This window comes from Ambystoma mexicanum, chromosome 11, assembly GCF_040938575.1.
Source record: "Ambystoma mexicanum isolate Mex_15411 chromosome 11, UKY_AmexF1_1, whole genome shotgun sequence".
Taxonomy (NCBI): Eukaryota; Metazoa; Chordata; class Amphibia; order Caudata; family Ambystomatidae; genus Ambystoma; species Ambystoma mexicanum.
Genome location: NC_090934.1, coordinates 711,067,064 through 711,080,203, shown reverse-complemented (window position 1 = coordinate 711,080,203; position 13,140 = coordinate 711,067,064). Strand labels below are relative to the sequence as shown.

General features: G+C 42.8%; 1 protein-coding gene across 3 annotated transcripts in view; it reads right to left on the bottom strand.

The window, feature by feature from the left end:
- The window catches only part of KIAA1549L (KIAA1549 like), a 739,655-nt gene that overhangs the window by 154,845 nt on the left and 571,670 nt on the right, over positions 1–13,140 (bottom strand). For all 3 annotated transcript variants that reach the window (XM_069623580.1, XM_069623581.1, XM_069623582.1), the window contains one exon: positions 9,632–9,852. In XM_069623580.1, the coding sequence (XP_069479681.1) occupies positions 9,632–9,852 (221 nt within the window). The remainder of the gene's footprint in view (positions 1–9,631; positions 9,853–13,140) is intronic.

Genomic DNA, 13,140 nt, shown 5'->3' with positions numbered 1-13,140 from the left:
CTCCCCACTCCTAAGCCCCCCCCCCTCCACTCTACGGCATTGCAAGAGGTCAGCCATTTGGCTAGGCAAGTTCATGACCATGAAGCAAATTACTGCCTGGATGTCCATGATACAGCACGGGGACGCAGAGCACTTGATAATGCATCTTATGTATTTTTATTTATGAATTTAAAACAAGAAGCGCTTTGACAAAAAAGCACTGTACAAAGGACATAATGATGGCTGGGTTAGCCCAATGCTTGGTGTTTTAATTAATCGTGATAAGGGGGGCTCATAGCGAGTTTGGCTTAGCGGTAAAAAAGTGCTGGTAATTCTGTGACTGCCACTTGTTTTAGGTGGTAACGGAATTACGGCAGTGTTTATCGCTCCGCCAAATCCTGAGTTTGGCTTTGATGTGGAGGATTTACCTCCAGCATGCTGGAGGTAAATCCTCCACTTTAAAGCCAAACAAGGGCTGAATTACTGCAGTGGAATTACCGCTCATGGGAATTATGTGAAAGAGTCTGAATGGGGACTAATACTATTCTACCACCTCTTGTAATCCTGTGGTAAACCCACGGGAACAAGTGGCACTAACAGTAACCGAATTATCACAAAATTACCACCAAACTCTGTCTGAATGAGGTCCATAGTTTTTAATACAATAAACTGGATAGTGGTGGATCAGGAGCTGGAAGCAGCAAGCTGAGGCGCACTGTGCTGAGCAGACATTCAACACATGTTCAGTATTCACAACACTCGCCCATATGTATGAACATCACCATCCTCTGATGGTGGTTTAACAAATGTAACTGCTGTAATTGGGCAGTTTAGTGCTGCTTTACAGCAATGACTGTCTTTCCCTGACAGACAGGCAGACAGCACTTGCACTGTGTTCCTGCACTAATGAGCACTAGTGATATGGAAAATAAGGAATATCACATAGAGATTTGTTTTATCTATTATTAACTATTTTTATTATTATACTTAATCTATGTTTGATGTTAAACTATATATATCCTTGTGGATCTATGTTTGCTGTTACATTATTTCTGTATTTTTAATCAGTTTTACGAAGGTTCAATGTTTGACATAAAAAGACAATTTTGGTTTTGATTTAGCTGGTATAAAGTGATCATTTTAATGTGACAGGAATTATTTGTTGACATTTTAAAAGAGCCACCATAAAACACAAAGATACTGCTAACAGCTGAACTGAGATTTACAGCTAGACTTTAATTCAGAGCATTCCTCAACTATGCATTATGCAAACTCCCACTAACTTTGAATGAACGATCTGTGTGCAAAGAAGGACACGGAGGTGTTTGCCTCATATCAATCTAAATCGCATAGTGTTTTTTGTTGGGTGCTCAGACTTCACTGATGCCAGGGCAACAGATAAAGCAGTGAGTGACTCTATGCGTAGAATTAAATTGTCAGCGTGGGGAATATATAAAGACATGGGGCCTCATTAGGACCCAGGCGGTAAGGGGTTTACGGCGGCGTAAACAGCGCCGACCCTTACCGCCTGATTCCGAGGTCCCTTAGCGCCATGGAGGATTTAACACCTGCTTTTAGCAAGTGTTAAAATCCATGGCGCTAAGGGACCTTGTTGTTAATTACGCCACCGTAATTTACGGTGGCATAATTAACGCCTTCCCCACTCCCATTATGCCCTATGGGGCAAAAATGGGAATGGGGAAGGGTAAATGGGGATTGGGGACTTACCGCCCCGCCAACCTCGAAATGGGGCGGTAAGTCCGCCAACCACCATGGCGTAAACATAGTTTACGCCATGGTGGTAAATGTACGACCCAGGTGGTAACTTATCGCCTGGGTCGTAATGAGGCCCATGGGGCCTCATTACGACCCTGGCGGAAGACCATGGTGCTATTAGCACCATGGTCCATGCCGGTAAATTACCGTCTCCGCCATGGAGAAAGGGGGAATTACCACCCCATTACAAGGTTGGTGGGGCGGTAATTCCCCCTTCCTCCATGGCCCTTCCCCATTCCCATTTTTGCCCCATAGGGCTCAATGGGAATGGGGAAGGTGCTAAGTACGGTGCCGCAAATTGCGGCACCGTAATTAGCACAAAGGTCTCTTTGCGGGTCCCTACTTTAACGGCTGGTCTACACCAAACGTTAAGGTCGGGTCCCGCAAAGGGACCTCGTAATTAGGCGCTAATAGGTTAACGGCGCCGCAGCCTTTTACGGCGCCGTTAACCCATTAGCGCCTGGGTCGTAATGAGGCCCATGTTGCTTTAATATGGCGCCATTACAGCGATATAATGCTCTTCCTTCACAAATGGCCAGTCAATAATCTGATGTCTGAGGACACGCTTAAGCAAAATATGACGTTAAGGAAGCGAGCGGTATATGAGGTAGCATTCCCTAATACAATAAACTCTCCCTCCTAGTTTGAATGACTGGACCTGCTCATGAGAGTGGAACGGTGGCGTAAGAACATAGGTTTAAGCACAGCACTGCACATCATCACACGTCCCGACGCGCTCAGCTCCATCGTGGAGATAGCCATAGAGTGCATGGTGCACAGGACACTGAATAATGTGACGTGTTGTGCATGTGCAGTGCAGTTTGCGTCTAGCACCACAATGTGCAGAGCGTAGAGGGATGTAGTTAGTTTCTATTTAGGCCTATTGGTGATGGAGGGAAAGTATAAGTGTTACACAGGTTGGTCGCTGAGGAAAGAGTCTTGTCTATATCCAGTGGTGGAAATGGAAAATAATTGGTGGGCTACCCCACAAGGGCTGGGGTGGGGGGCAGAGTTTGGGGGTGCTGCTCGAGGAGGCAGGGTTTAGAGGGGAAGACCTGGCATTTGACCTCCGATCAAAGGAAATGTCCAAAATAATAGTCTAAAACGGTGCTATTTTTTCATGCTGCTTCTTTTCCAAAATATATATCAATTCCACTTTAAACCACTTCCATGACCCTGGTGATAAGTTACTTCACTATGCGGATAATTGTTTTGACCAGTGTTTCTGAGTAAATATTCTTTAAAATGCACAATTTGCATCCCATTTTACTTATAAAAAAACTCCCCCTTGGGTACTATTTAAACAGCGTGATTTCTGTTTGCCATAAGAAACGTTTTCCTTTACTTGAACCACACCGGGCACAGATCCTGCAGCTCCAATCTGAAAGCAGTGGGGTGGCTGCATCATGTGGGATAATTTCAATGTTAATAAGGTTATTTAATTTAATCATGCAATAGTTGTCAGATACCTGTATATTTATTTATCCATGCAATGTTTGTCAGATACAGGTATCCGACAAACATTGCATAAATAAATAAACTGGGTCGTGGTTGAGGACCGGGTCGTGGCTGAGGACTGTAACTTCCGCTTGTGATTCCTTGCACGGGGTCACCAGAGGAAGTTAGAATTCGCTTGCAGGCGCTTTCTTTTCTCTTTTTTTTTTCTTCCCGTGCACTGACTCTGGCCGGATCCCGAGATCTGGCTACACATCTGGTGTCAGATCTCGGACCCGGCGAGAGCCGGCACGATGGCCGGCGCTGTGTATGCAAAGAGTGCATCGCATGTCGTCTGATATTAAAAACATCCCTGAGAAGAACTGCAAATACAAATATTTGGAGTTAATCATACATATTTTCACTAGTAAATAAACAAGCATCCATAAAGCTAGCCGTTTGGGATGTAATAAAGGGGACACATTCAGCTTCACTGGCTGTCTCTTTGGTTCCAGGTAGAAAGGCCAGGTGGGCTGAATGGCCAAAGGAGCAACAGCATAGGAAGGATGTGCAGAATTTTTGAACTTCCCACACCACGCCTGACAGCCTGCTCATTTGCAGTGTCCGCTGCCTGTTTCAAACCACATGTAATAAATGCATAAGAATACATTTGGCACCACACAGCAGACAAAAGTAATGATTGTGCTAAGGTGCCTCAAGTGTGCCAAAACTACGTAACTGTAATAGGGGGGTTACTGATATAACACCTAAGAGCAAAAATACTATCGTCACTATAGTGCCAAGTATTGGGCAAAACGAACTGTGATTACAAAGCATCCCTTATAAACCAAAAATAATACACCAAAACTAATTGCAGCAGTAAAAAACTACCGATATCCAAAACTAATTGTAATATTAGGCTGTAGCAACTTGTGAAGTGGGCTCTGAAGGCACAACGTCAAGGACTGCAAGTTATGTAAAATTATCGACATAGGCTTATTGGAGGGACATAGCACTGGTCATTAACAACACCCTCCATAAAGTCTGAATAGCGCCTATTGTGTTTTTAGTGTGAAGACATTCAAATAAGAAAACCTTCCCAACTAAAATGTTGATCAGTTTCTGCACACAAATATACAATTAGCAAAATGTCTCTCAGCTTCTGTCCCCAAATCCATGTGTATTTGAATGGTTTCGTTATGTTTTCTCACAAATTGACAATGCATATTGGTGTTCCTAAAACAAAAAAGTGCTGTTCTGTTATTGGTTGACGGGGTTGTGCATCATGGGTTTAGTTTACTCTGATGTTCCTAGCAAGTTACGTCTGATGCATAGACCGTTACTCTCCTGTGGGGGATATACCACCACAGCAAACCTTATGTTAACGCATTAGTTGTGTTAACGGGTCCCCCTGTGTACATATACACTGGCATTCGAAAACTGAGTAGTGTGACTGATTAGATCAAGACCTGTGAGATGCAATGTTTGGCCACGAGGCAACACCTTATCAGATTATCTAGCACAGAGTTGTGCCCATTTACATGAGAATATATACATTGCTACTAAAAATCAAGAAAGACTGAACACGTTCACTTTTGGATATTTTTTTAATAGACACACAAATTCTGCCAGTTTGACTAAAACAACTGTCACATTAAGGTGTATAATATACCTGTTCTACTTAACATATCTAAAGCTTTGCCTCCATATTGTAAAGATATATCTTCACAATATTCTAATTTTCACATAAAAACATTTAATGAGGAAAGCAACCCACATAAGCACTATCACAAAACATTTTGTATACAAAGTTACATTTGATTCACCATCCAATCACCAGTTGATCAAACGGCCTTTGTAACCAACTGCAACACTGTGTTGCAAAATCTGTTCATTGTTTATTGTTGGACATTGTTAGCGTGTTAAGAGTACACAATTCATCCCTACCTCATGTAAAAACTAAACGGAAACTGTGGAGTCTGTGCCCCAGCTTCGTCACTTCCCCGTTAACGAAATGGACCGTAGGAAGTTGGCCACCTGTTGAAGTAGGCATCACATTCAAAGTGTCCTGCTTCATCCATAGAGCCTTCTGCAGCACTAGCTTTGGCTACCACAGGCAAAGGATTGAGAAAATAACCTTCCTATGCTCCTGAGAAATTAGCAGAGCGTTCGAAAACGCTGTTAGTACTGCCTTCCAGCGAAAGAAACTGCGAGGCAGGTCTCCGGACTTTGCTGGGGCCACTCTCTTCGATGACCTTTCAGATGATTTTGGATGTGCGGAGAACCCCCTTCCAGTTAAGAAAAAATTCACCTTTTCGGAGCACCTTTTCCTTCAGAGACGGAATAACCCTTGCACATTGTAGCACCTCCGCCTGAGCTATACGGGTATTGTTCTATCCTTCTAGGCACCGTTTCCATTCCATAATTGCACTTGCCCCCCTACACCTCTCCGCACTACAGTAATCTGAATGTTTCCACACCCTTTGGGTGATCATCTTCCTTTACCCCTCTCTTTGCTTTGGTGATGCTATGAAGTGACTTGTTCACTGGTGGCACCTTATACAACCGAAATAAATCACTATGGTTCGGAACGGTTCCCAGAGCGGCACGTCCTTTTTGCAGTGCTGTCAAGGTTTCAAATGATCGATCATATCGGTCTGTTATAGAATGCAAACAATTATGAACACTGAGGCATTGTTTTTGCTCCTGTCCCACTGGGTTTCCCACATGTGTAATAGCTGAGGTTTCTTACGTGGAGAGACATAAATCATGCCATACCCTGCCCTTTCGAGCAATTCCTGACAAAGCACTGCCCTGCTTTTAGCTCAGTGCGCAGAGTCCAGCGTATAAACACCGAGCAGCTGCTCCTAGTTAGGCTGGCTGTTGCAAGGCTGCTGATTCCTTAATCAATAGTTATAAATGCCCTCATTGCAAGAACCAATTACAAATCCAAAGGCTCCTATAAATTATGCATTACAAATGCAACTAAAAAAACCGATTAAAATGAATGCACTTGTAGTTGTCTGCAGAAGAGCGCAAGCACTGGGCATGTCTCAGTGTCTTCCCTTCTAGAGATGAAACAGTAAACACAGAAAGAAGGCCAGGAGACAGACAGACGAGCATGCAAGCACACACGCTGGAATGCAAAAGGCAGGAACAGATAGGAAAACATAGAAAACATTATAATACAAAGAAAAGAAAATTTAAGATAGACGATGGACAAACAGACAGACATGGGGGAGAACGCACAAGCAGAGAAATATACAGACAGAGATGGAAAGACAGGGAGAAATCTACACGCCCAGAAAATACTAGATGCATGGATACAGCAAACACATCAAATCGAATGGAATCTATCAGTTCTCTTAGTGATCACGGCTTACAATTAACAAACAGTCTTCTTACTACTTCTACATATAAACCCCTCTGAAAACACATATGTGACTGTATATAACCATTTAAAAAGTGCTTCAAAGGACGCATGAGTTCCTGAAAAAAATATAAAACCACCCTATCATCAAAAAGCAAATCCACGAGGAACATTATTTTCAGACGGCTACTCCATGAATGTACATAATCCCACATTCCTATCCAATCCCTTCCTCTATCCTAGTTTGAAAAAGTAACCCGCTCTCTTTATTACTTTGTCCATACACCTGTATGTAATGCGGTGATTGAAAATAGTAAGGAGGCTGCTCTGATCTTCCTGAAAAGTTAACCATTTCAGTTCATAAAGAAAATGGAATACAAGCATGGCTTAATGTTTGTCTGTTCTGCGTATATGGAAACACAGGTGGAATTAGTTATTCCACTCCTGTAATCGAGAAATTGTCTACAGTGCAAAGTTTCTTTTACTATTGCTAATGTGTGCTACAACTATTAGCTATTACATGATGCAAGCTGCTGATGAACGGAAATAAATAGCAGCCAATGCCAGCCTAACGGTTTCATCATAGCAAGCTAATGGTCACGTTATAGTTTATGTTCTGGACTGCTTTTGTCTCCTCGTATCTTTTTTTTCCAAGTGACAGCTGTATAGAAATATGAACAATCGCCTAAACGGATAGACAGACAGACAGAGAAGGAGAATCTAATAAGTAACCAGTTCATGGATTGACAAAAAAAGTAAAGGAAAGAACCAGATAAGATTTAAAGTCTGAAATATACATTTGACAGGTAAATTGGTACTGTATATAGACAGCACGTGCACAAACCTTCCAATTGAGGGAAATACGAAAAGTCTGTCAAATAATAGTAATATTTCACAAGACACTGCATACGACTAAAAACATCCCAACGCTCACTTGACATAATGCTTGGGATGTAGGTAAAGGTAGAGTTTTTGTTTTTATAATACAATGCAATGCTGTTTTGTGTAGTGCAACTTTGTTCATTTTAGCTGCCTCTTACCGCTATAAATAACAAAACCTGCACAACAAACAAAAAAGTTGACATTTTTCCTTCAAAAACATCCCAAAAAACATTGGAACCTCTGATAAACGTTTCCTGAATTCAGCTCCAACGTATAAGGGTCTACATGGTTTCATGAGTGCACTTTGTATGATGCGGCCTGCTGAGCACATGATACCTAGTGTCAGATGAATGTTTAAACATAGTAAAAGCACCAGCAGGAGACTCGTTGTACAAGATCAACAAGGAAATCACAAAGATGTATGCTTTGAGAAATATTCTCTAATGGTTATAAAAGAGAATAAAACATGTGAAAAACAGTGAATGGGTTCTGAAGTCATAACTTCTACAAACATGTTTTGTACAGAAGGCATAATGTTACACTTAGGTACATAGCTGGTTTGTACATAAGTATAACACGTTGCCCAAGTTCCGGGGGCATGTTTAGTAATCCAAAAGTAATATGATGGGGTTGGAGTTGAAAAAAGTCCAGAGTGACATTTTAGAAAAAGAAAAGTAAAGCTGGGAAACAGAAGAAGGACAATGCTAACACCTCAAAACTAGGGTAGATCAATATGGAACCATCCAAATGGCTATGAAACTCTTTGGCTGCTTTCACAGAATGGAACAAATATTGGTTGGTTTTTTTTCGTACGTTACTTAGTAAAACATCAAATCCACCACTGTGCTTATTTTCATTTTGATACACAAGCAATGAGAAATAAGCATATTGGCCTGTTTGCTAATGTGGCAATAAGGCCCTCAACGGTAGGGCATTGCCGCCTAAGGTAATGCCCCCGGGGCCTTAGGTAACTGTGGGCCCCGGGGGCATTACCGTAGGCAGTAATGGCCCACCGTCAAGGGGCTTATTGTCATTAGTACCCCAGCCCATTAGACCGGGGTACTAATGTTTTATTTCCCCGGCTGCAAAACGCATTGCGTTTCGCATCCGTAAATAAAAAGTTTTAAAAAGTTTTAAAATATCACAGCAGCGGACAGAGAACATAGTCAGTTTTCTCTTTCCGTGGCAGCCATAGTAAACCAAGAAAATGGCCACCCTCGAAGGGGAGAAGGGACTACATGTAGTCCCTTCTCCCTTTCCATGGTGCCCATTCCGGAACGAAAATGCCGTCCGAGATGGGAGCTAGCTACACACTGTTGCGTGATCAGGATTACCATCAGATAAGGCTCAGAATCCAGCCAACCAGAGGTAAGTGATTTTCTTTTTTTTGCGGCGGGTACTAATATAAATTAAACATTCTGGGCGTCATCACGAGTTTGGAGGTAACCCTTAAATGCAGCGGTAGCGCTATTACTGCCACATTTAAAGGTCTACCAGATCATGGCTTTGGGGGATTTCACCCCAGCTCTGAGCTGGGGGGAAATCCGTGGCAAATTTGCCATTTTTCAGCACGATTACCGCTGGCGGGAAATCCACTGGCAGTAATACCGCAAATCTTCCCCATTGGGCCCAATGGGGAATGGATACTAACCGTTCTGCCAAACCCATGATCCGGCACTAATAGCGCCGGGGGGTTTGGCGGTAGGGTTATTAGCGCAGGCGCTAATAGCGCCGGCGTTACCGCCCAACTCGTGATGAGGCCCTCTATGTTTTACTGATCTGGGTATAAAACAATGTTGTTCAGCTACACCCTATTGCGAATCACAGAGCTGTACAATTTGCTAACACAAGACATGCATTAGAGTAAAAAGGTGCAGGCCTCTTTTTCCCTCAAAAACTGTGCATTTAGGAACATGGCCACTTTCGGGAAATCGGCGTCGAGACTCAGACAAAACGAAAGCAAATTAATGACAAGAAAGAGAAAGTTTAAACTTTTAGAGACAGCAGTTTTAAAAATAAGGTTTTAAGAAAAAGAAAAATGTCAAGAAACAACTTTCTTCCATGTACCTCAACATCCAAAGGATAAGTAGCTCACCCAAAGAGGAAGCAAACACACCCCAAGCAGATTATCTGTCTCTCAAAGAAATGCTACTCTACTGATGAACAATAGTGTGGACTAAGAGCTTTTACCTGTTTTTAGGCTCAGCCATTGGAGACGACACATCCGTATCAGGATCCAACACATTGTCAATTTCCTTCTGTTTCTTCTCGTACACCTTCCGCTTCCGTTCGGTCAAGGATTTGCTGCCATCCACGGGAGGAAAGTCATAGTAGCCCTTCTTCTTGGCCTTCAGCCTCAGCTTGTTGCGATAGTGCTCTATATCCGACTTCTGCTTCAAGGCTTTGTTAACCTACACAATAAGAAACGGCTCAGCAAAAAGATCTAATACTGAGTTGCATTTACAAGGCATGCACAAGGAAGTAACCACAAAATACATTAGCAACGTTAGAGAGAACGCATGCTGCTTTCATGAGCACCTATGCCCAGCGTTTACTAGTGAGCTGAAAGCATCACACGAACGAGAGTTCTGCCCAGGAAGTTCCCTGTGCTCTTGTCATCAGATGGCTGAGAATGATGTTCTTTCTCGAGGGCATGAGCAGTGTTATTCCCTAGGAAAAAGATCTCGCTGTGCCCACCAAGGGAGGAGGGGCTCATCTGTCACTATAAACCGAGCCAGCATTCATCATAGCTGAAGAGGAAAATACCACAGCAACGCTTGCCACACTCAGCATATTTAACGTTGGGTTTGCTACAGTGCGTCGCCAGGTATCAAATTTAGGAGGTGCACAGAGGGGGCCAAAGACAAGAGTAGGGGAGGGGGGGGCGCCTATGAAAGGTAATGTGTGATGTCACAGGCACTCCTCCAGAGAGGCTTTTGTGCACACCAACTACCCACACCCCACTGCACTTCCCCTCCCATCAGAATGCATGCAGGAAACCATTCAGTGACTAATGACCCATCATTAGCAGTTCTGTGGCTACATTCTGATGGGAGGGGCTGCAATACATTCTGATGGGAGGGGCTGCAATACATTCTGATGGGAGGGGCTGCAAGCTGCTAGATCACTGCTCGCTTTGAGACAAAAGGAGTATTGTCTTGTGATCTGCAGATATTTGTCTCAGTGAGTGTCAAAAAGAACACCATGAACAGAGAACATGGTCACTCCTCGCCTTAGGTATGGGTGGCACAAGGAGGGGCACAGGATTTCAGAGGGGGGGCACTGGCCCCCCTGGACCCCTCCCTAGCAACACCACTGCTATGACTGTGTGTGCAAGGTGCACCTTTACAGAAATCAGTATTGTCACAGGTCTAGAGATTTAGCTGTAAATGAATTGCTTCTATTTATCAAATAAGCAAGTCATTAACTGGTTAATCTGCCTATGTGTGGCTCTGTTCTAGACATACATATATAATTTTCTTCATTTTCTCTTCATTTAAATTCCATATATTTTGGCATAAACACTCCATGTGTGGTTTGTTCAGATAAACCAAGTGTTTGAGATGTCAGTCAGTGAGAAAAGGTCCTGGAAATGTCTGGGAAAAGGAGGTATAAAAAATAAAGAAGAGAAGGGACAACAGGCATGACAGTTTTCTGATGTACTGTTGTGTTTCTAATAGTCAGAACTGGTTGACACCACCAGAATAAAAGTGGGAATAAGGGCCAAAAGAAATGTGACGTTTCTGTCTTTTTAAAGAAATATATATATATATATATATATTTCAAAAAAATATGTTCTCTTTTCTTCACATCGCAGTGACTGGTGCATTCTTTTTATAGACATAGCAGTTGTTTGGGCACTAGGGTTATAAATCAACTTGAGCTGCACTCCTGAAATGTTAGCTGTAGAATTTGTAAGAGGTCGTGTGCTGCGAGATCACGGGTCTTTATCAAGGCTAATACTTTGTGTTCTTGTAGACCGGTTGGTGAATAAGGTGCTGAATGGCTGGTTGGATTGGAATCCTCCCACAGTTAGATCTGTTGGACTAGCGTGCCCCACTGGGCTTAGGTTCTCGCCGGTTGGCCTGATGATTCTTCCTAACTGTGTGAGGATTCCAATCCACCCTGCCATTCAGCACCGTATTCACCACCTGGTCTACAAGAACACAATGTATTAGCCTTGTGAAAGACCCTGAGTGGTTGAAACACGTGTTGGCTGCCAACTTAATTCAATTTAAAGTAAAAAACAAAAATAAAAATCACTCGAAGCAAGATATAAAGATTTAGACTCATTCATTTCAAAGTGCAAGTAATCCAGGTAAACACAAGTACTAATTATTTTTATAGACACTGGCCTTTTTGCAGGGGACTACGTTGGTGCCTGAGAAGCTTTCAAGGGCATTTAAATAACACCCACTATTGACTGTTAAAAAGCCATGATCACACTCAGGAACGCACAGTTTCTTTAATTGGGATGGGTTAGGGTGAGTACATATCTATTCCTAGACTTACGGGTGCAGGTGGGTGCACTATAGCATGCTAAAAACACATATTGAGCCACTCCGGGCTGTGTATGTGTCTGCCACTGTTGGGATGAAATTCTGGAAATTTTAATAGGTTTTCTCCGTCAGGCAGATACAAGTGTATTTCTTAAAAGACTGGAGGGAGTCCATTATATTCTCCAGTGAGTTCCTCTTTTCCAAATTTACGTTGAAGAATCTTGTAGGGCCCTTAATGTTAATTTCTCCAGGGTCCTAAAACGGAAGACTCTGCCTATGCTTCTTTTCTTTGGCACTAGGTTAGGTCTCCCGATAGCCGACCGGTTTAGCCAGCGCGCGGCCCGCCAGACCTCTTCGGACGAGAGCAGGAGGTCACAGGCTGCCGCACCCTTCCGTGCCCAGAACCGCTGACTACATGGAAAGGGGAGAGGACATGGAATAATACAGACCACGCTGCCATTGTAAATTAGAAGGCACCCAACTTTAATGCCCCCTTAAGCCCTGAGCAATGTGGTCTAACTACTTTACACCACAGAAACCAGTCAGCTATCGGGAGACCTAACCTAGTGCCAAAGAAAAGAAGCATAGGCATGGTCTTCCGTTTTAGGACCCTGGAGAAATTAACATTAGGGCCCTACAAGATACTTCAACGTAAATTTGGAAAAGAGGAACTCACTGGAGAATATAATGGACTTCCTCCAGTCTTTTAAGAAATACACTGGTACCTGCCTGACGGAGAAAACCTATTAAAATTTCCAGAATTTCATCCGAACAGTGGCAGACACATAGACAGCCCAGAGTGGCTCAATATGTGTTTTTAGCACGCTAGAGTGCACCCACCTGCACCCGTAAGTCTAGGAATAGATATGTACTCACCCTAACCCACCCCAATTAAAGTAACTGTGCGTTCCTGAGTGTGATCATATTATTGGGCAACCCACAACGGTCCCTTGTGTTTTGTATATGTTAAAAAGTCATCACATCATCTTACTTTTCTTGTGACAGATTTTCTTAATATGAAATGGAGCAGAGTTAGTTTTTCATACATTATGCTAATCTCAATCTCCTTTGTGCACATAGTGTCTCGTCTCAAATCACATATATATCAAGTTGAGTTACATTAAGATTGTTATGTGAGTATGTTTGTTTTTTAGGTCAGTAATAGGTGTGGGTCTGACAGCTGCATTTTTTACCTGCTAC